At 43.8% G+C, this 23,299-nt stretch overlaps 1 protein-coding gene across 3 annotated transcripts in view; it reads left to right on the top strand.

Moving 5' to 3' along the window:
• CPQ (carboxypeptidase Q) overlaps positions 1-23,299 on the top strand; it is a 572,477-nt gene that overhangs the window by 515,080 nt on the left and 34,098 nt on the right. The window contains exon 8 of one of the 3 annotated variants that reach the window (XM_040261027.1): positions 1,890-2,274. The exons of the other annotated variants lie outside the window; for them this stretch is intronic. Coding sequence (XP_040116961.1) covers positions 1,890-1,894 — 5 coding nt within the window. The 3' untranslated portion in view covers positions 1,895-2,274. Of the gene's footprint in view, positions 1-1,889; positions 2,275-23,299 lie in introns of those variants that run through there. 3 annotated transcript variants of the gene reach the window in all.

Raw genomic sequence — 23,299 nt, 5'->3', positions numbered from 1 at the left:
AGAAAATAATTCTATAGGTCCCGAAATCTGTATCTCCAGGTGTTGAAATCCATGTAGCCACTGTTACCACTCGGGTGCCCCGTGGGCTTAGTCGCTCAGTCATGTCCAACTCTTTGCGACCCCATGGGGTGTAGCCCACCAGGCTCCTCTGTCCATGGGATTCTCCAGCCAAGAATACTGGAGTGGGTTGCCATGCCCTCCTCCAAGGGATCTTCTCAAATCAGGGACCAGACCCTGTAATCTCCCACGTTGCAGGTGGATTCTTTACCATCTGAGCCACCAGGGAAGCCTTTCAGTGCCCTGTAAGTTCTTAACTCCACATGTCTGAAGCTGAACTTTTCTCACTCTCACTGCAGCCCATCTCGAGGAAGAGCAGAGAGTCATCCTAGTCACTCAGACCTGCAGGCTTTGTACTGATGTTGCCCTCTCTTCCTCAGTCAGCCATATCCATTCAATCAGTCCCCAAGATACACCAGTTCCACCTGCTAAATGTAGCCTCTTCTCTGTTCATTGTGCTTTAAGTTACAGTACTCAAATTCCTCATTACTACATTATTTCTACCCATTTTCCTAAAATGTCACTTCCCATTGCTTTCTAGGCAAACTCTAGAGCAAGACATACAAGGTCTTTCATGACCTGACCCCAGTCAAATTCTCTAGCCTGGGTTCTTACCAGTTTTCCATGTGGACCTCCACTCTGGCCATAATATCCTACTCAAAGTTCCTTAAGTGAAAGTGAAGTCGCTCAGTCGTGTCTGACTCTTTGTGACCCCATGGACTATAGCCTACCAGGCTCCTCCATCTGTGGAATTTTCCAGGCAAGAGTACTGGAGTAGGGTGCCATTTCCTTCTCCAGGGGATCTTCCTGACCCAGGGATTAAATGTGGGTCTTCCACATTGCAGGCAGAATAACATCTGAGCCACCTGGGAAACCCACAAAGTTCCTTAGAAACACTAAATTATTTCACAGTTCCTCCTTTTATATACTGCTTCTTCTGCTTCTAACTGTCTTCCTTTTTAATCCTCCCAGCTAATTTCTAATTTTAGGCTCAGCTCAGATAGCTTCTTTACATGCTCATTCAGGAAATGTTGGCAATTATTATAGTTGCTACTTTTGTCATTATGCCTCCATTTAGTATGTAAGGCTGTTTGGTGCCCCTCCTGTTGATTCTTTTCATAGTAAACCTGTAACACAGCATTAATCATACTATTATGTATACATTGTAATCAGCTACTTGTTTTCCTCACCACCTACTTCTGAACTTCAAGCATCTCACTTTACTTATCCATTCTACTTTCTTTCACTCATTCACACTACCTACCTGGACCCTACAGCACTTCAGTTTGCTATCCCTGTTTAAAATAACAAAGACCATCCATAGTTTTCTAATGAAATTATTGTGATGCTGATAATGATTACATTTATTGAGTTCTTACTATATGCTAGGCACTTTCTAAGTGTTTTTTATATATTGTTAATTTCATTTTATGGGTGAAGGAACTAGAGATGAGAGAAGAAAGTACCTTAGAAAAATGATACACCTTATAAATAGTGAAGTTGGGATTTGAACACATGAAATAGTAGTCCAGAGTACAAAAAGAAAGGAGAAATATCTTCCATGTCCTGATACTAACCTTAGTCTATCCTATTACTCTGTGAGAGAGAAAGCCTGGAAACTCAACTCAAATGTTCATTATATACCTAATTTCTAATTGAATTATTAGGTTGGTGCAAAAGTAATTGCAGTTTTGCATTGTTGAAGTTAACTGATATCAGGATCCATTCTTAAATAAATGTGGTTATGTTATACATCATTTTAATGTGCATTTCTCGCCTTATGTTTTTTGATAATGGCTTCTTACTTGCTGTTTATTTTATATTTATTTTAGTCTAGGGAGGTGATGTTAGACAAAAAGCAGATTCAAGAGATTTTCTTACTCAAATTCAAAATGGGTGGTAAAGCAGTAGAGACAACTCTCAACATCAACAATACATTTGGCCCAGGAACTGCTAATGAACGTACAGTGCAGTGGTGGTTCAAGAAGTTTTGCAAAGGAGGTGAGAGCCTTGAAGATGAGGAGCATAGTGGCTGGCTGTCAGTTGACAATGACCAGCTGAGAGCAATCATCTTGATCTTGACATTGATCTTCTTACAACTACACAAGAAGTTGCTGAAGAACTCAGTGTTGACCATTCTACAATAATTAGGCATTTGAAGCAAATAGGAAAAGTGAAAATCTCAGTACATGGGTGTCTCATGAATTGACTGCAAATAAAAAAAATCGTCATTTTGAAGTGTTGTCTTCTCTCACGAACAATTTCTTGATCAGATTCTGACATGCAACCAAAAGTGGATTTTACACAGCAGCCAGTGATGACCAGCTCAGTGGCTGGACTGAGAAGAAGCTCCAAAGCACTTCCCAAAGCCAAACTTGCACCAAAAAGAGGGTCATAGTCACTGTTTGGTGGTCTGCTGCTGGTCTGATCCGCTACAGCTTTCTGAATCCTGGTGAAACCATCACATCTGAGAAGTACACTCAACAAATTGATGAGATGCAGTGAAAACTGTGACACCTGCAGCCAGACTTGGTCAACAGGAAAGGCCCAGTCTTTCTCCGTGACTATCCTGGACTGCACATCACACCACCAGTGCTTCCAAAGTTGAACGAATCAGGCTACCAAGTTTTGCATCATCAGCCATATTCACCTGACCTCTTGCCAACTGACTACCACCTCTTAAAGCATGTCAACAATGTTTTGCAAGGAAAATGCTTCCACAACCAGCAGGAGGTAGAAAATGCTTTCCAACAGTTCACTGAATCTTGAAGCATGGATTTTTACATTACAGAAATACACAAACTTATTTCTCATTGGAAAAAATGCATTGATTGTAATGGTTCCTATTTTGATTAATAAAGATGTGTTTGAGTCTAGTTATAATTATCTAAAATTCACTGCAATCCAAAACTGCAATTACGGTTGCACCAACCCAATAGGTCTTTGAATAAAATATACTTCTCTCAAGTTTATCAGCTAGACATGTAAATAATATACAGACATACCAAAACAACTAGGAAAAATATTATAAATGGTAGAACTTACAAATGATATGAAAATTAAGTAATGAGAAAGATTAAGCCTGGTTGAGAAAAACTCAGGAAAGCCTTTTTTTAGAAGAGGTGGCATCTCATATGCTCCTGAAAAGTTGGGTCCTAGTGGGTGAAGATGACCAGGGTTGAAGAGTATATGGCATTTGAAGAGTGGTTGCAGGGAAAAGAACAACCACCTCTTATTACTTGACTATGACAGAGGAGTGAAACAAAAGCAGGAGGCTTCAGCAGTCTTTCTCCCTCTGGAGAAAGGAGGGGTAGAGGCAGAAGACAGTCACTCCTGGTTCAGAACCCATTGGGCGCTGCCATGCAGGGGTCTCTGGAAGCAAGGAAGTATGCCCCAAAGCTTTAAACTGATGCATGCTTCCTTCCCAGAGCTCGTGCATTCACACATCAGTTGGTCTAAGTGTGCCTACTTCCCTGGACAATAAGGTGAGCTTATTTTTTTAATGGTATCTTAACATCCCAGGAGAAAACTGAGCTATCCTGAGGCCTTGAAACTGAACCTTGTGCTTCTAGTCTTGAAAAGTTGTTGGTTCCTAGAAAGCAGCACAGTGAGCCTGGCTGTTCTACTCTGTGGATTTCTCAGGAGATCCTTGCAAGGATTTTTGCTCAGTGAGTCTGATCCCTTTTTTGTTTAACACAGAACTATTTTTTTGGATGCATTTTCTTAGGGAAAATAGGTAATAGCCATAGGAAATCTGACACTTTGGTTAGTCACCAAGTCGTGTCCGACTCTTTGTGACACCATGGACTGCACCACACCAGGCCTCCCTGTCCATCACCAGTTCCCGGAGCTTCCTCAATCTCATGTCCATCGAGTCAGTGATTTCATCCAACCATCTCATCCTCTGCCATCCCCTTCTCCTCCCAGCTTCAATCTTTCCCTGCATCAGGGTCTTTTCCAAGGGCTTGGTTCTTCGCGTCAGGTAGCCAAAATATTGGAGCTTCAGCATCAGCATCAGTCCTTCCAATGAATATTCAGGGTTGATTTCCTGAAGCCAGTAGCAGCCAGCTCTAACATGACTACTTGGTGACTCGCTTCTTTTAATGTATGAATACACAAAGAGTCATTTTGAAATCCTTGCTTGCTATTTGATGCCTTGCATATGGAAAAATGCTTAAGAAGTTGCATTTGTGATTCACTGTACACATACGCACTTGACTGTAATCCCCATTTTCTAGTCCTACCCTCTGTCAGGAACCAGTGGATGCCAGGTCCCTATAACCGACACAGAATCCAGTGGGCTTTTATCAGTCAGAGCTGTAATGCTGGCAGATACGATGAACAGCCCCAGCTCAGGGACTTAACAAATAAACGCTTTGTTCTTACCCAGGTCACGGTCCAGTGGGCTGAGTGTTTGGGAGGGAACGCTGTGCCCCACAGAGTCTTCAGGTTCTCTGACTCCCCGCTTCTACTGGCCTCGCTGTGCCCTCAAACCTTCGAAGTCCTCCACTGAAACCTCTGCGTCTATTCAGGGAGAGGGGGATGAGGAAGGGAGGGAAGGGGAGAGGGGAGGAAGGAAGGAGGGACTTGGAAGATGACAGGAGAGGAGTTTGGAGCCAGGCCCTGGAAGTAATACAGGGGTTTTTTTTTGGGGGGGGGTTCTTTTCGGCTTATGGGATCTTAGTTCCCCAATCAGGGATCAAACCCACGCCCTCTGCAGTGGCAGCACAGTGTCTTAACCACTGGACCACTAGAAAAGTCCTGGAAGTAGTACATATCACCTCTGCCCTACATCCCATTGCCCAGAGCATGTTATGTAGCACTGTCTAGATACAAGGAACCTGGGAAACGTAGCCTTCCTGTGTTCAGGAGAGAAATAAAGTGGCTTGGTGAACACGTAGTATTATCTCTATCACCGTCCTTATCCTCTTCATTATTCTGGTTATTATGCATATTTTGAAAGTTTCAAAGTTGCCTTCCCCTACTCTCAGATAGCCATAGGTTGGTGAAGAACATTGGGAATACACAAATAATACAGTCTTCTCAACTTTGCCTTCCCTACTTTTTCCTTGATCATAGCTTTCTGCAGCTGCTTCCAATTTAGTTCAGCTCAAACACACTGAGGTTCTACCATGAGTCCCCTGTCCTAGGTCATGATGAGTACATCACAAACAAGACTGCTCTTAAGATGCTCAGTCTGTTGGGGGCCAGCCTTACCATGTCATGTTCTAACATCAACTCCAAAAGTCTTTCTCCAGAGACATTCTCCTTCTCAGACTGCTTCTAGGTCCTTCAGAGAGAAGGCATAGTCCCCTCTCCACATCAGCTCTAGACAGCAACTCTTTACAGAAAGCCTACTTGTTCTTCCAGAGATTCTCTGTTTCCAAAGGTTCAAAACCTTCTACAAACATCCCTAGGATTAATTTTGAGAGATAAGTGTAGGGAGCAGAAGCCAGTGCCATGCCCCTGCTTATAGCTAAGATTCTGTTTCAACAAATGTGTCCTGAGGCATGACACAAATCCACTGTGTTCGCAGGTACAAGGTGCACTCTCACACTTCTCTGTGTGGCTCTGGATGTCCCAGGCTGGCATCATAGGCCTCTGGAGGAAGCTTGCTCTGAGGTAGAGAGAAGAGTTGGCAGGAATCCCAAGTTCCCCTTCTCATGTCCTCCCATAAGGAAAAAGGGGACTTTATGCAAATCAGTTCCCACAGACAGCCACTGAAATCTCATGATTCCTCAAGGAAGACATGGGTGTGGGTGTGTGTGGGTGTGGGTGTGTATGTGTCTACAAAATTCAGGAGGAAATTTTGTGGAGGAGACTGCCTTAGGCTGTTAAATATAAGTTTAATTTAACACAGCAAGCAAGTATCTTTTTAAATCAAGTTTTAAAAACATTCTAGATGCCAGATTTCCTAAGATGAATTCTCTGGAAGAAGTCCTAAAACAACTTCTTTGATCACTTCCTATCATACTTGAGAAAGGAAAGTGGTGTTTTTGTTGTTTATTTGGTTGGTGGGTTCAATTCCACCCTTGTTCATTTTGGTTATAATAAATCTTAAAATATGGTTTTGGGTTTTTTTCTGAGCAAATATTCTCATAGTGTTAAGTTTTCACCACCCCTGAAATGTTGTAAGAGTAATTCTAGTTACCCTCAAGGAAAAGATCAAAGGAGGGAAGAACATGTTGATGAGGCAAAATGATTCAAAACCTTTTCAACTGTTGTTCCCAAGTTTGGTGGAACTTCCCAGACATATCTCAAAGGAATGAATATTTTGGATTTTGCTTTAGCATGGATAAAGAAGCATCTCCAGGCAATATCCTCCTCAAGATTTTCTAAAGTCACTTACCCAACAGTACTGTAGATTCCCCAGAGTTAGAAAATTATTAGAGAATGGAGTGAGCTGGTATCTCAAGTGAGGTTGCTTGTCCAGTCCTCTGACATTAGCTGGCTATATACGCACACGACCAGGACACTTTATTGGTGATAAGCTGTACAGCAGTGAACTTACATTGCTCTTTCATAGGCATAGAGAAGACACAAGCATGGTTACTGTTGTAAAGAAGCTTAAAACCCAGAGGTGGACCCTAGAAGCAGGAACCCCAATTGGAACTCCATGAGAAGCAGCCTTATTCACTGCTGAATACCTAGTGCCTAAGTAGGACTTGGCATGTAGTGGCTCCTTTAGGCGTATTTGTTAAATGAATGGAGATGAGACAACACAGAGAGAGTTGAAGGAGCTCAGCAGGAATAGCAGCAATCCATGAAGATGGTAGAGTTGAGCAGAGCCATGAAGAGTTATAGGCTTCGAGTGGATAGAGGAGAGTCAGATGGGCACACTGAGCCAGGAAACGAGAAAAGAGAAGCAGAGAAGAGGGAATGATCACAGTGCAGTGGGGAAATGGGCTTAACTCAGGACAGAGAATCACACGGTGACGTGATAGAAACCAGGCAGACCAGGCATGCAAGTATGGACTTTGTCACACCATTTGGGTTTCTATTGAGTTCTTCAAGAAAACTAGAGATACCAAGGGAATATTTCATGCAAAGATGGGCTCAATAAAGGACAGAAATGGTATGGTCCTAACAGAAGCAGAAGATATTAAGAAGAGGTGGCAAGAATACACAGAAAAACTGTACAAAAAAGATCTTCATAACCCAGATAATCACAATGGTGTGATCACTAATCTAGAGCCAGACATCCTGGAATGTGAAGTCAAGTGGGCCTTAGAAAGCATCACTATGAACAAAGCTAATGGAGGTGATGGAATTCCAGTTGAGCTATTTAAAATCCTGAAAGGTGATGCTGTGAAAGTGCTACACTCAATATGCCAGCAAATTTGGAAAACTCAGCAGTGGCCACAGGACTGGAAAAGGTCAGTTTTCATTCCAATCCCAAAGAAAGGCAATGCCAAAGAATGCTCAAACTACTGCACAATTGCACTCATCTCACACGCTAGTAAAGTAATGCTCAAAATTCTCCAAGCCACGCTTCAGCAATATGTGAACTGTGAACTTCCAGATGTTCAAGCTGGTTTTAGAAAAGGCAGAGGAACCAGAGATCAAATTGCCAACATCCGCTGGATCACGGAAAAAGCAAGAGAGTTCCAGAAAAACATCTATTTCTGCTTTATTGACTATGCCAAAGCCTTTGACTGTGTGGATCACAATAAACTGTGGAAAATTCTGAAAGAGATGGGAATACCAGACCACCTGACCTGCCTCTTGAGAAACCTATATGCAGGTCAGGAAGCAACAGTTAGAACTGGACATGGAACAACAGACTGGTTCCAAATAGGAAAAGGAGTACATCAAGGCTGTATATTGTCACCCTGCTTATTTAACGTCTATGCAGAGTACATCATGAGAAACGCTGGACTGGAAGAAACACAAGCTGGAATCAAGATTGCTGGGAGAAATATCAATAACCTCAGATATGCAGATGACACCACCCTTATGACAGAAAGTGAAGAGGAACTAAAAAGCCTCTTGATGAAAGTGAAAGAGAGAGCGAAAATGTTGGCTTAAAGCTCAACATTCAGAAAACGAAGATCATGGCATCCGGTCCCATCACTTCATGGCAAATAGATGGGGAAGCAGTAGAAACAGTGTCAGAGTTTATTTTTCTGGGCTCCAAAATCACTGCAGATGGTGACTACAGCCAAGAAATTAAAAGATGCTTTCTCCTTGGAAGGAAAGTTATGACCAACCTAGATAGCATATTGAAAAGCAGAGGCAAAGGTCCATCTAGTCAAGGCTATGGTTTTTCCTGTGGTCATGTATGGACATGAGAGCTAGACTATGGAGAAAGCTGAGTGCTGAAAAATTGATGCTTTTGAACTGTGGTGTTGGAGAAGACTCTTGAGAGTCCCTTGGACTGCAAGGAGATCCAACAGTCCATTCTAAAGGAGATCAGTCCTGGGTGTTCATTGGAAGGACTGATGCTGAAACTGAAATTCCAATACTTTGGCCACCTCATGCGAAGAGTTGACTCACTGGAAAAGCTCTAATGCTGGGAGGAATTGGGGGCAGGAGGAGAAGGGGATGACAGAGGATGAGATGGCTGGATGGCATCACAGACTCGATGGACATGAGTTTGAGTGAACTCCAGGAGTTGGTGATGGACAGGGAGGCCTGGCGTGCTGCCATTTATGGGGTCGCAAAGAGTCGGACATGACTGAGCGACTGAACTGAACTGAATTGAATTGAACTGCCATTTATTCAATAACCTAATTTAAGATCTATAATTTGGGGATAATACTAAAATATATATTAAATAAAAATCAAGAAGATACAACAGGTGAAAAGTTATAAACTTGAGATGGCATTATTTTTATTATTATTGTTTCTGGGTGACCTTTTGATTGTGGAGGTTCTCTTAGAATGGGAAAAATGGTTCATAGAATGGCCTAGAATGTGTTCCTGGGAAGAAACAGGTAAAAAGATGAAATCTATTGACTTCTTATTGAATAGTTTCAAAATAGGACAAGTGAGAAAAAAACTTTAAAAGTGACTATAAAGTTAAATTTGTGTAATTAATTTAAATTACTATCAATTGGATATATTCATTTCACAAAGGTCAGTGAAGGAACTTTATTAGAATAATACCCAAGCACACTTGTATTGTTCAAGAATGTTAAACAAAGCTTGATTGTTGCTGATGTTTGGGGGACTATATAGCATTCCTTATCTTTAGAGAACTTGACAAACATCGATTTAAACTTCTTTTCAAATACATTTTCAAATTAAAGTCATTGTTTCTGAGTATGCCTAGAAGCAAAAAGCAAGATCCAGTGGTTGTGAGTGAAAGAAACTATTGAAGAGGCAGAAGTGAAAACTACATATTCATAGTGTAGAGACAGTTTCAGATGATGGCATTGTCTTGAAACAAATTTGGACAGTCAGCTCTGCCCACAGTTAGTTGTGTGGAAGTTTTCTGCAAATGCACACACTCCTCTCTTATTCTCAGTTCAAAGCAGACATCATTAATCAATCACACATTCTTTCCAGCTGAGTCTTGGTTTGGCCATTAGTTCTTTTCGCCATTTAGGGTTTTAGAAGCCAGTACCCACTTGGAGAAGATGGCAACCTGCTTCAGAATTCTTGCCTGGAGAATCCCATGGACAGAAGAGCTTGTCCAGCCCTAGTCCATAGGGTTGCAAAGAGACGGACATGAGTAAGCGCCTAACACACCACTAGGTCAGAGTTGACACAAAAGGAAAACTACTTACTATCCTGGAGTGAGGGATGGCTCCACAAAGTTGCAAATACAGAACCCCCCTTATCACTGTTAATGGCCCAGAAGTGTATAAGCGCATCTGATTAAAATGCATAGATGCAGGACTGATATGAAAGCCGCTCTCAACTTCCCTTCTCACATCTTGCTTTCTTCATTTATTCGGCTCTTCTTTATTTATTTATTGGACTAGTGACTCTGCCACCCCCAATCCCCTTCGGTTTACTTATAGCTCACCTTATACTGAGTGCTTAGGAGAGAAAAGGTATAATGAGACCATTTCCTGCTCTGGAAGCGTATACAGTACTGTATACCTAGACAAGGTCAAGCTATGTGAACCAGACAAATCCTGCTCCCTTTTAAAATGTGATCACTTGAGCTTTCTGTTTGTTTTTAAAATGAAAAAGCGCTCAAACTAAAAAAAAGTAAAAAAAGGATGTGTTTCATTCTGGGTTTTCAAAGCTACTGCTGATTTCAAGAAAGCTGCTGGATAATTTCTTGTTAGCTCAATTCTGATAGAAGCTAGAAGATAAGAATACCTTAGAAACCAAAACACCTAATTACTAAACTACCCTTGTCCAACCAGCAGTATGTTTGGGTTAAGCTGCCCTTTTCCAGAAACATGGAGAGGAACAGGAAGGAGGTTCTGTGCTGGGAGAATCAGGTGAGGACCAGAGCGATTTGTGTCCAGCAGGAAGGTTGTGTATGTTACTGTTTCTCTTCTGCTCATCATGCAATGGAAGGCCAAGGCGGCTGCTGTGCAACACTGACAGTCAGTGTCCTTTCACCCTCCTCCTTTTACTCTCAGTGTTGGAGTCAGATTTTGGAAATTTTATTAGAAATGTGGTTTGAGGTCAGAAAAGCCTGAGTTCAGGTATTAGCTTGTGACTTGAGGCAAGTTCTGAACCTGAGTCTCAGCTTCCTCATCTCTAAAATGAGGAAATTAAAAGTAGTTCCTCACTATTTTTATGAGGACTAGAGATTAGATGGTCTAATAAAGTTCCCAGAACTATGCCTAAACATGTTCCGGGCTGAATAAACATTATCTGTTATTATTTAACTATTATCACTAGGAATAAACATTATCTGGTGGTAGTTTTGTCGCTCAGTTGCGTCCGACTCTTTGCGACCCCATGGACTGTAGCCCACCAGGCTCCTCTGCCCATGGGATTCTCCACTCAAGAATACTGGAGTGGGCTGCCATGCACTCCTCCAGGGGATCTTCCTGGCCCAGGGATCAAACTCACATCTCTTATATTTCCTGAATTGGCAGGTGGGTTCTTTACCACTGAGCCACCAGGGAAGTCCAAATATTATCTATTATTATATTATCATTATCACTGGTAATGTTTAGCTAACTGTGTTAGTTTCCTGTCACCCCTGTAATAGACCACCACAAACTTGGCTTAAAACAACACAAATTTGTTCTCTTACAGTCTTGGGGGTTGCAAGTCAGAAATCAGTTTCATGGGGCTACAGTTAAGGTGTTAGCAGGGATGGTTCCTTCTAGAGGGTGTGAGGGAAAACCCGGTTCCTTATCTTTTTTGTCTCCCAGTATTGCTACCTTGTGGCCCCTCCCTCCATTCTCGGAGTGCACCATTCTGATCTCTGCCTTCCTCACTCCATTATCACCTTCTCTGACTCCTTCTAAGTCCCTCTTACAAGGACCCTTGTGATTACATTGTATCTACCCAGATAATCCAGAATAATCTTCCCATTTTAAGTGTCTTAATTTTGTCACATCTGCAAATTTCCCTTTTGTCATATAGACAGTCAGGGACTTCCCTGGTGGTCCAATAGTTAAGCATCCACCTTCCAATGCAGGGAATGTGGGTTTGATCCCTGGTTGGGGAGCTGATATCCCACACGCTATGGGGCAACTCAGCCCACGTTCTGCAATTACTGAGCCTGCATACACTCTGGAGCCTGCATGCCACAACCAGAGAGTAGCTTGCAGGCCACAGCAAAAATCCCACAAACTGCAACTAAGACCCGACCCAGCCAAACAAATAAAATAAGATAAAATTAACCAGTAAATAAAAGAACATTCACCAGAGAAGGCAATGGCAACCCACTCCAGTACTCTTGCCTGGAAAATCCCATGGACGGAGGAGCCTGGTGGGCTGCAGTCCATGGGGTCTCGAAGAGTCGGACACAACTGAGCGACTTCACTTTCACTTTTCACTTTCATGCATTGGAGAAGGAAATGGCAACCCACTCCAGCATTCTTGCCTGGAGAATCCCAGGGACGGCGAAGCCTGGTGGGCTGCCGTCTATGGGGTCGCACAGAGTCGGACACGACTGAAGCAACTTAGCAGCAGCAGCAAAAGAACATTCACAGGTTTGGGGGTCTGGAATTGTGGACATCTTTGGGAGCCATTTTTCAACTTCCCACATGGATCAGATTTGTGAACAACATTGTGATAATTTGCTTCATGTCTCTATGATGCAAAGCGGTGAGTAGAAACTCGGAGGACATTAGTACTTGAGATACTAACCAAACACATCATTTAGAAATCTCAAGAGCTTTTTCTGAAACATCCACTGTCTCTTTCTATCTTATCTCTACTTACTCAGGCAGGAAGATGTAATTAAATTTGTAGAAGAGCAGCGTGATCCTCAAACATAGATAGACTTGGGTTCACCACCCAACTCTGCAACCTGGTGGCTGGCTGGGTTACCTTGGAAAATTACACGATTGCCCCCAAAGCATCCCTGAGGCAGGGATTTGAGGCAGGTAGTTTATTTTAAAGGTGATCCCAGAAGCACTGATGGGGAGTGAGGAAATGAGTCTAAGAATGGAAGAAAGTTAACAAGCAGCATAGGCTTGGACAGGTTACTCCTGTGGGCCACTGGGTGCACTTTGGGTTCTGGGAGACGGTATAGAACTTACCTCAGAGATACCTAACCTGGAAGGGGGATTCTTCATTGACCAAGTGCTGACCCAGAGGTGTTGTCCCCAGGACTCCCTGCCTGCTCAGGTTGCCCACAACTGGTGAGAAATGCTGTGTGCGTTGGGGCTGTGAATGCGGCGCAGACCACATCTGCTGGCATGACCACTCTGAACTTCAGCCCCTCCTCTGAATACTGAGGACACTCGGCAGGGATTTTGTGAAAATCCGCAATCACGTGGTGGACCTCCTAATAGTATGCCCCGCATATGTTCATTCCTCAATAACTGGCAGCTCTTCAATAAGGATGACATCAAATAGCCCCCTCTTAGTTTCTGCAGATGAAATTCATTCACACTTGGAAAGATCACTCAACACTTAACAAAGATCACTCAACATTTCTGAGCCCAAATTTTTTGTCTTCTAAAATCAGGGAGGGAAGTAAACTAAGCAACCTATTGTATTTTCCCAGGATTAATAATTCAAATCTTCACAGATTGATTTCCTGTGCCCTTTGACACTAGAACTTTCCTCTGGCCTCTGTGTGTGTGACTGTGACCTGACCTGGGCTGATTTGGCCATCTGTGACCCTTAGGTTCTTCTTGGTAAATCATGGTAGCCCCTGAAGAAATTTTGAGGTAAGAGTTTCTTACTTAGCTGACAGCTTCACTACTAGGTCATTCTTATGCCCAGATGGAGCAAGTATGGGGATGATCTCAAATAATTTCTGCCAGTCCACATCTGAATATAATGTAGTATTTAAATTTCAATAGTAAGAGCACATTTCTAAGAGTTACCGTGCTGCATCACCGACTACTAATTTCATCAATTAAAAGAACCGTTTCTGACTTTTGGTATAATAATTGACACAGCACTGCTTGTGATTTGAGACACAGAAAGCAGACACCTGTGGGAGCTAATAGGAAAGACCAGCCCGCGCTGTGCTTTCTTTGTTAGAATGCAGCACATTCCAGCACCCGGTTACAGCTCACCCTGAGAGATGGCCACACGGTATCCCATGACACATGCTGATCATTTTTGTCTGTCTTTGTTCAGTAGTAAAACACACTTAACAGAAAACTCACCCTTTTAACCAATTTTAAGTGTACTCTTCTGTGATTCTCATTGTTACCCATCACCATGCCTTCCATCTCCGGAACTTTTTCATCTTCTCAAACTAAAACTTTGAGCTCTATACCCAGAAAACAATATTAACAATAATTTCCCTTCCCAAAGTGGAAATAACCATTCCCCTGACTTCCCTGGTGGCTCAGATGGTAAAGCATCTGCCTACAATGCGAGAGACCCAGGTTCAATCCCTGCGTTGGGAAGATCCCCTGGAGAAGGCAATGGCAACCCACTCCAGCACTCTTGCCTGGAAAATCCCGTGGACAGAGGAGCCTGTAGGCTATAGTCCATGGGGTCGCAAAGAGTTGGACATGACTGAGTGACTTCACTTCACTTTTTTGTCTCTATGAATTTGACCATTCTACATTTCTCATATATGTGGAATCATACAATGTTTTTCCTGCATTATCTTACTTAGCATAATGTCTTCATGTTGTAGCATGTGTCAGAATTTCATTTCTTTTTAAGGCTGAATAATTTTCCATTGTATGTATATACCATGTTTTATTTATTTGTTTATTGGAATGTTCATTCAGTGAACATTTGAATTGGTTCCACCTTTTGGCTACTATAAGTGATGCTGCTATGAACATGGGTGTATAAATATATGCTGAAGTATTTTAAAGTAAAAACTAGAGACATAAAAATCTGTTGCTTTTAATAGGAACCTAAAGAGCTAGTCAGATAACACAAAGAAAATATTGCCTGATCCTTAGTATTATTGTAGCTTAGTAAAGCACTTTTAACTTCTTCACTACCTTAGTAATACTGAAAGCACTGGTCTTATGGGTCTTCAAAATAAGATTTTGGAAGGAAACAGTTTGAAAATCTTGATTTGGTATTGTAAGACTGATTCTCTACTTCATCTCCAAAATAGCTTTTAAAATACCATTCACACAATGGTTATTTAATTTCCCGCCTGGTATGTTCATTCTACCAAATTCACATAAATTTCCACAACTCTTCAGTGTTTCTGCTTGGTTTCCAAGATGCAATTGCATAAAACCTTATATTCCCTGACCTCAGCGTTTTCATCAGTGATGCTGATACTTGCCTCCGTATTCCTCACTGCTGGGATGGTACAGCGCTTTACGCATTCGTGTTAACCTTCCTCTGCAAGACCATGCCTATGGGGAGCCTCTGCCTTGAATTCTGATGGTGGCCACAAGTGAGCCGAGTTGGTTACACATTGGTAGAGATTGGAGATTGGATTCTGTGCAGGAGGGACTGTTTGTTTTCCTAATTTATATGTGTGAGGCACTGTGCTTACTTAGAGGGCCCTTGCTTACTGAAAACCCTTGCCTAGACTTTACTCACAGGGCCCTTACTTACAGACAGCCCTTGCCTTGACTTGTGGATCTTTCTTTGATATGCTGGGAAAGTGGGCTTCCTATTGATGAGTTCCTGATTCTCTTGTCCAGTGGTAGACTGCCAGGTCTTGGAAAAGTTGGCCTTGGACTTTGATCACACATTCATTAGCACATTTTTATTGAGTACCTACTGTGTGTCATGCACTCTGCTGGGTATTAAGGTGAACTTAGTGAATGAAACAAAGTTCCCTGTCTCATGGTACTCAGATTCTAGAGCTGTTCCTGATGCTAGCCACAAACCACATGTGGCTACTTAAACAAAATATAAATTTAAATTAATTAAAATTAAGTAAAATTTAAAATTCAATTCTAAGTACATGTGAAGTGCTCGATAGCCACAAATGGCAGGTGGCTACTGTACTGGACAGTACAGATATATGACATTTCCATCATGATGTAGGAAAGGGAAATATTAAATAAACTATAGAATGTTAGAAGATAGTAAGTGGCATGGGGTAAAGGAAAGTAGAGAAGAGTGTGGGGAATGAGGTGGATGGAGACATACTAAGCAGATAAGTGAGAGGGAAACCTCCCAGCAGGCTGAACAGCCAGAGCAACATACTGGTTCAGGAATCTACGTGACACGTTTCTCAACCTTCACAGAGACCTGAGTGCCTGAGGCTGAAGGAGCAAGGGAGGGAGTGGGCCGAAGGTATGAGGGTCTAGGGAACACAGGGCTTTGAAGAATGTTAACAGTTTTCACTTTTACTCAGAGTGAAATGGGGAAACCATTGCAGGATCTTGAGCAAAATGACATGATCTGTCATATTAGGATGGTATCACACTGGTGTCTATATTGAGAATAGACCAAAAGAGAGACCTATGAGAAGGCGATCACAGTAGTCCAGACAAGAGGTGATTGGAACTTGGAGCAGGGTGTGGCAGCAGAAGTAGTGAGAAATGGTCATATTTTGGATATATTTTTAACGTAAAGCCAGCATGGTTTCCTGACAGATTGCAAGAGTAAAAGGTGATTCCAAAAGGCTGCAAGGTTTTTGGCCTAAGCAGTTGGAAGTGGGGGTTGGCATAAAGTGGAATGTGGAAGGCTGGGACTAGAATGGATTTTGGAAAGAAGACAGGAGTTTATTTTGGTACATGTGCACATTTGAGATACCTCTTAGGCATCCAAGTGGAAATGTCAAGTAAAGAGTATAAAACTAAGAAAGAGGTGTGGGCTGGAGAAGCCATTTGGGAGTCATCAGCAGTCTAGCCATGGGTTGGGTGGATCAGATGGGAATGAGTGTAGAGAAGAGAAGAGGCTCTGAGACTGAGCCTTGGCAACCCCAGCATATAAGAGGTTGGGATAAGATCAAAGAAGGAATCAGCATATATTTTCAATATGTAAAATTTCTATATCAAGCTAACAGACTATTAGACAAAAATGTTTTTTTTCCCCATGATACTGACAAATACACATTTCATAAGAACCCGGAAAACTAGGTTCAGGTTTAGAACTCTTGACTCTGGAGTTCTGTACCATAACTTGGTGGCAGAGGGAAAGGGCCTGTAGCCCACACCCCGTGATTGAGGGCAGAAGCAGAAGAGGGCATCAGAGGATGAGATGGATGGGTGGCATCACCGATGCAATGGACATGGACCTGGGCAAACTTCGGGAGATGATGAGAGACAGGGAGGCTTGGCGTGCTGCCGTCCATGGGGTCGCAAGGAGTCAGACATGATTGGGAAACTGAACAACAACGTAAGCCTGAATGGTTCTCCTTTGGTAACAGGCAGGAAGACAGAGCACGGGGGTACCGATGCTGATGAGGAAGTAGCTGTGGGGGTGGGAGTGGGGGGTGTTCTCGTCTTATTAATCAGCGCTCATTTCTAGAAGATCCTTGATTAAGAATACATTGCCAGAATGCTGTTTCAGGTCTACGCTGACTTTCTTGTTGCTAATTCTATTTAAGGGCTCACTAACGATTCACTGTTTTCTTAGAGTATTAAAAATCCCAACCTTGTATAGCTCTTTTACTTGCATAATTTCCCCATGAGGAACTCGAAGCACAGAGATGCAATATTTTGTCAAGAGATTACACAGTTAATAAGCAGTAGAAACAATTCTGCTGCCATTTCCTTCTGATTCATGATATACCAAAAAGCCCCCACTGGCCTTTGGAATATATTTCTTGATGTAGGAGTCTGGGAGTCTCTAAATAAGAATTTAGATTTTTAAGGGCTTGAAGGAATTATTCCAATAAGAAAATCAATAAAAGAACTGGAAAGATGAATAAGAACAGAACAACTTATTTCTTCCCATAAATTTTACTTTTGAAGTGTCAAAACATACAGTACAGCTCTTCAAACATTGAAACCTCTGCCATGCTGTGCCCTTTCTGAAGGGCATTCCCTTTCTTCACAGCCGGGTGATTTCAGCAATTACTTTTGTATACCCACATCCTACCCCGATCAGAAGGAAGGCTGTGGGGAGGAGCCTTGTGTGAGGTAAGGCTCCTTTCCTCATTTGTAAAAAGAGAATAAAAACCACTTTGTGTTACTCATAGAGACTCGATTAAAATCAGCTTTAAAACATACCCTGAAGCATTTTCATCTTCATAGAATAGAAAGAGTTAAATATAGCCAATTGCGTATTATTTAAAGCAATACTTTGTAATCCAAGCTCAGGTCAGCTTCCACTTCACCTGGGGAGAGAGAGGAACTTGTAACTGAGGACATGCCACCGCGTTTGCAAGGACTTCAGCCTTTGTCTCAGTCTCCCTTTCCATGTGTCTTCTGCCACTGTCCTTGTTGACTCCCAGCTTCCAAGGCTGTGTCATCACCATTCAACCTATCCATCATTCAGAACTGCTCTCCTTCAGGCATCGTGAATCGGAAAACCACCTTCACTGATCAACACCGTCTCGTGCACTTAGTCGCTCAGTCGTGTCTGACTCTTTGTGATCCCGTGGAGTGTAGCCCCCCAGGCTCCTCTGTCCATGGGATTCTCCAGGCAAGAATACTGGAGTGGGTTACCATTTCCTCCTCCAGGGGATCTTCCTGACTCAGGGATCAAATCTGGGTCTCCTGCATTGCAGGCAGATTCTTTACTGTCTGAGCCACCAGTCAAATGTCTTATGCCTCCTGGACTTGCTCCTCTTCTTCCTGACAGCCAGAACCCTGAGCCCTCTGCGATCTCCGTCGACCCTGCGCTGTCTCATCCCTGCCCTCTAGCCATGACCCACTTGGAGTGTGCTCTCAGTGAGCACCATACGCCTTCATCCTCCATGCCCTGCCAGTCCCGAGCCTGGCTCATGATCTCCATCGGTAAGCCATGATGCGTAACTCTCAAAATGTGTCCATTCATCTCAGGAAAAGCCCCTTCCTAATTCTCTGTAGATCCTGTTCTGAGCTTTGTCTATGCTCCCCAAGCCCCAGCGCTCGCTTTTTGTCCCCTTCGCTGAGGGTCTCTCTTCCAGCTGCACTGAGACGTGAGGACATCCACTGGGAGCACTCACACACCGCACCCATCATAGCTTCACTCCGTCCTCCAGCTTCTCTCTGAAGCTGCCCAAGGCAGCATGTCCATGAAACCATGCTGTCCTTTACCCTGCTCCTTTCTTGTTCTATACCTTTTTTTACTGAAATACAATTGACATACAGTAAAATGCACTCACTTTGATAATTTCACTAGTCGTGAATACCTTGGTAACCACCACCCAAAGTTAAGATACAACACTTCCAGATAGGTTCTTCATTCTCCTTTCCAGACAACTCCCAACCTCACCCCATCCCCAGAGACAACCACTGTTCTGACTTCTATTATCCAAGCGCGGTTCTGCCTGTGCCTGAACTTTGTGTAAACGGAATACGCGCAAGGAGTTGGATCACCCTTCGCTCTGTCGTGTGTTTGAGGCCCATCCATGCTGTTGCACTTGTCAGTGATTGATTCTTTTTTACTGATGAGCACTTTCCATCCACAATTTGTTCATCCATTCTCTTGTTAAGTGCAACTTGTTAAGTTAGCTTTTCTCAGGGCTTACTTTTTTTGTATTTATGCATAAAGCTACTGAGTACATTCTTTTTATTTTTTATTGGGGTATAGTTTCTTTACAATATATACAAATGTTCTATGTGGATACATGTGTTTTCTTCCTTAGGGAAATATCTAGAAGGGCAGCTGTGTTTAACTTTGGAAGAAACCGCCTGTTTTCCTAAATGGTTTTACCATTTCCCATTCTTTATATTCACACCTAATGTGAAGAGCTGACTCGTTGGAAGAGACTCTGATGCTGGGAAAGGTTGAAGGCAGGAGGAGAAGAGGGTGGCAGAGGATGAGACGGTCCGTTGGCATCAGTGACTCAATGTACATGAAACTGAGCAAATTCTGGGAGATAATAAAGGACAGGGAAGCCTGGTGTGCTGCAGTCCATGGGATTGTAAGGAGTCAGACACAACCTAATGACTGAACAACATTCCTGCCAGCTGTGGACGACAGTTCCAGTTGCTCCACATCCATCTCTTCTTTTCGTGTCCTTGTTCTTGCTTTTCTTTGACACGTGGCCCTGAATCATTAGAGCATCTTACCTCTGTTCCACTCGAGCTTCTTAAGGACTGCAGCTGTGCCTCGATGGGCTTTGCACATGCCAGTGCAGCCTTCCTTAGAGCTGGCTCTCTCTAAATCTGTACAAAACAGAAGAAAATGGAACCCAGTGAGCGAGGCAGGGGCTCTGGGGATTCTGTACACACAGCCCAAGAGGCCCAACAAAATCAATATGATCTGACTCTCCTGGCCGTGTCTTACAATACTGCAGCTTGAATGCAGGGCTCCCGTGGCCATTTGTTACAGTCTTCAGGAAGGGCTTTTTATCAGATTCATAGCGGCAAGTGATACAAATTATTGGATTTCTTTTCCAACATAAAAAATAGCTATTTGCAGCCTTTTGAAGCTGGGTAAATGAGCCATTGATCTTACCTATAGAGCACTGCAGGGTATTTTTATCCTGTCTTCACTTCCAATATTCTATGACGGGAGCTCGCCTCTCCAGCCAAGCTGTTCTAATCGGTATTCCCGGGGCATACCCCGCTCATGCCCTACTCCTTGCCTTTTCCCACATTATGGGGGAAATGCTTACATGGAATGCCCTGTCTTTTTCCCTCCTAGAAGTTACATCTTCAAGGCTTGGCATATGCCAATATCTCTATGATGCTTTCCCCACCACTTTACCCTTCGGTAACTATTCTCTCTTGTGAATCATTATAACCTTCCCAGTGGAGGGTGATAGCCCCCATCCTGGCTTCCAGGGGCTCTAGGTTAATAGGGGCATCCCAGGACCCCTACATGACAAGTGTACTCCAAATGTCTGTGGCCAGCGTTCCAGGGGGCCAGCTGCTATGCAAAATCTCTCTTTTTTTATATCCTTTGCTCAAAAGGATCCGCTCCACTTCTAGCCAGAACTGTCTGCCTCCTGCCATCATCTTGAAACGATAAGTTGCCTCAGACCAGGTTTTGTCACTCACCAGTCAGTCGAGAGCTTGAGTTGCATTTCAGAGTGTGTGTCAAAGCATTCAGTGCTGCGGGCATGCGGAGAGGCAGCAAGTGGCATAGCTCCCCACCCCATCCGCACAGGCTGCTCACTTTCCAAGCAAGACACAGAAACAGTTGGCTGAAACTTGGCAAATATCCTGACCAGGATGGGGTGGGGGTGGGGGGCGGCGCTTATAAGCCTCCAGGTTTTCTTTTCTCTGTTCCCTCTCACTCTCTCGCAAAACAAACCAGCACCTTGTCTGTCTCCTCGTAGACTCTGGGCAGTCTCCCAGACATCTTCCTGAAAGACAGGCTGGACTAAAGAATCTTCTCTTTCAATTCCCTTTGTCTTTATGCAACTCCTGAAAGATCCTTCATTTTAAATACTGGACAACGTGAGCAGGAGTACTCAGGAATGTTACCATCCCAAGCTTCCTTAATTCTGCCCTTCTGGTCATTCCTTCACCAGGCTAGGCTGCTTCACTTTGTCCTCACCTCCTAGTTCCTACAAAGCATGCTTGTTCATTCAGAAATCTGTAATGCTCCTTTAAACTGTTTAATTTTTCACTAAACACTATTACTGTCGTTGCCCTGTCACTAAGCCATCACCAACTCTTTGCAGCCCCGTGGACTGCAGCAGGCCAGGCTTCCCTGTCCTTCACTGTCTCCAAGTGTTTGCTCAGACTCATGTCCATTGAGTCGATGACGCCATCCAATCATCTCATCCTCTGTTGCCACCTTCTCCTCCTGCCCTCAGTCTTTCCCAGCATCAGGGTCTTTTCCAGGGAGTCGGCTCTTTGCATCAGTAAACATTATGGTAGGGGTTCAAGTCGAATGAAAGCCAGGATACAAACAGTGCCTACTTCTAGAGCTTATGTTTACTAGGAGACATAGATACACAGAGAGACAACTACAAAAAAGTGTCCTGACTGGCATCCAGGGCACTGGAGGGGCACAGGGAAGGAGCACTGGGTCCAAGCTCAGGAGATCTGGGAAGGCTTTGAAAAAGAGCTGACCTTTAAGCGAGTAACACTTATCTAGACGTCAGCTGGAAGACATGAGCATGGGAGAGGGGTGCTTCATGTAATAAAGGCCATAGTGGGAACAAGTGGAACCTGTGAGAGTGGGATATACAGCAAGGAACCGAGAGAAGTTTGATGGTTTGGATCACAGGATGCAGGAGAGATCATGAAAACTGAAGCCGAAAAGGCAATTGTAGGCATGATCCTAACACACCTTGCCTGTACATTCTGATGAGTAGGGATGTCTCGTAGCAAAGGGGAGTCATTCAAAGGCTCATGGAGGAGAGAGAGGTCACCCCTTTAGTGGCTGCAAAGGTCACTCTGGCGAAAGCTTTGATAGTGTGGATTGGAGAGGTGAAGCCGGAGCAGCAGGTGGGCCAGAGGAGCAGGACAGGGGCTCAGCCAGAGGAGCAGCAGGTGGACTGGAGAAGGCAGTGGGCTAGAGACGTTGCGAGAGTTGGGGGAGAAGGAAGGGTAAAGGGCGAGGCCAGGAACAGGCTAGAGAGCCCAGGAGAGGGGAGGGCTGAGGAAAGCAAGGAGAGCAGAGGAAGAGGAATATACAGAGAAGACTGAACGGGGGCAGCCAGGGAGGGGGCAAACCTGCGGACGGATCACCCTAACAGGAGGCAATGGGTGAGTCTTTCAAGAGACGGATGGTCAACCAGGTCTGATGTCCCAGGAAGAAACCCTTAAACCCACTGGAGTTACCACCCAGACAGGCTGCAATTTCAGGGGAACGGTGGAGGTAATGTGGACTGAGCAGTGAGGTGGAAGTGAGGAAACAGAGATGGCAAGACAGGAAACTCTCTAGAGTACTGGCTATAAAGGGAGGAGATAGAAAGAGCAGTAGCTAGAGAGGGGTGTGGGGTAAAAGAATGGGTGGTATTGTAAGGTGGGAGAAACAGAAACAGGACTGGAACGTGCTTTAGAATGAGCAAGGAAGGTGAAAACACGGAATCTGTGCTGAGAAGCAGTTGTAGGATAGAAAGCAAATAAGAGAGAATATAGCAAATGAGAGAATATAGGCCCTGTGTTCACTCGATAACAACAAAGTTCTACAAGAGTAGGCTGAGTCCCCAATTTGCCAAAGGGCTGAAGAATCTGATTCCACACGGCAGCAGGGTGGGCTGGTCCTGGGGCAGACCCTGCGGCGCATTAGAAGCTGAGGCTACCCAATCTCTGTGCCCAAAGTCGGGATAAACATCCCCACCTCGTCAGTGCAAGGAGCTAAGATGCAGAAGTGCTTAAAACAGTGCCTGGCACATGCAGGCAAGTGCTAATGAAATGTTAGCCGGAATCATCTAAGGAAGCCTAACTTTCCAAGGAAGGGACTCACCTAGTGGCTTCTCACCTGGGCTACTAATGAGTCTGAAAAAAACATCCTGTTCTCTAGACTGTAGAAAATCAGACCCATCCTAAAGAGCTGGGTTCCTCAAGTCTGTGAGTCAGCTCCACTCAGAGGGGCAGGAGATGTGCCCATTGGGAAGGTGGTGTGAGTGTAGCTCAGAAATCTCCTGTGACCCTACCCCGTTTCTTTCCAAAGCCTTTCCTCTGGTTTTCAGATGAGATTTCTCTGTTCAGGAGGGATGCCAGTGCTGGGAATCTCATAGAACTCCCAACCCCAGACACCA

Source organism: Oryx dammah, unplaced genomic scaffold (assembly GCF_014754425.2).
Source record: "Oryx dammah isolate SB20612 unplaced genomic scaffold, SCBI_Odam_1.1 HiC_scaffold_19, whole genome shotgun sequence".
Taxonomy (NCBI): domain Eukaryota; kingdom Metazoa; phylum Chordata; class Mammalia; order Artiodactyla; family Bovidae; genus Oryx; species Oryx dammah.
Note: the sequence above shows the minus strand (reverse complement) of the source record. Positions and strands in the feature narration are given on the sequence as shown.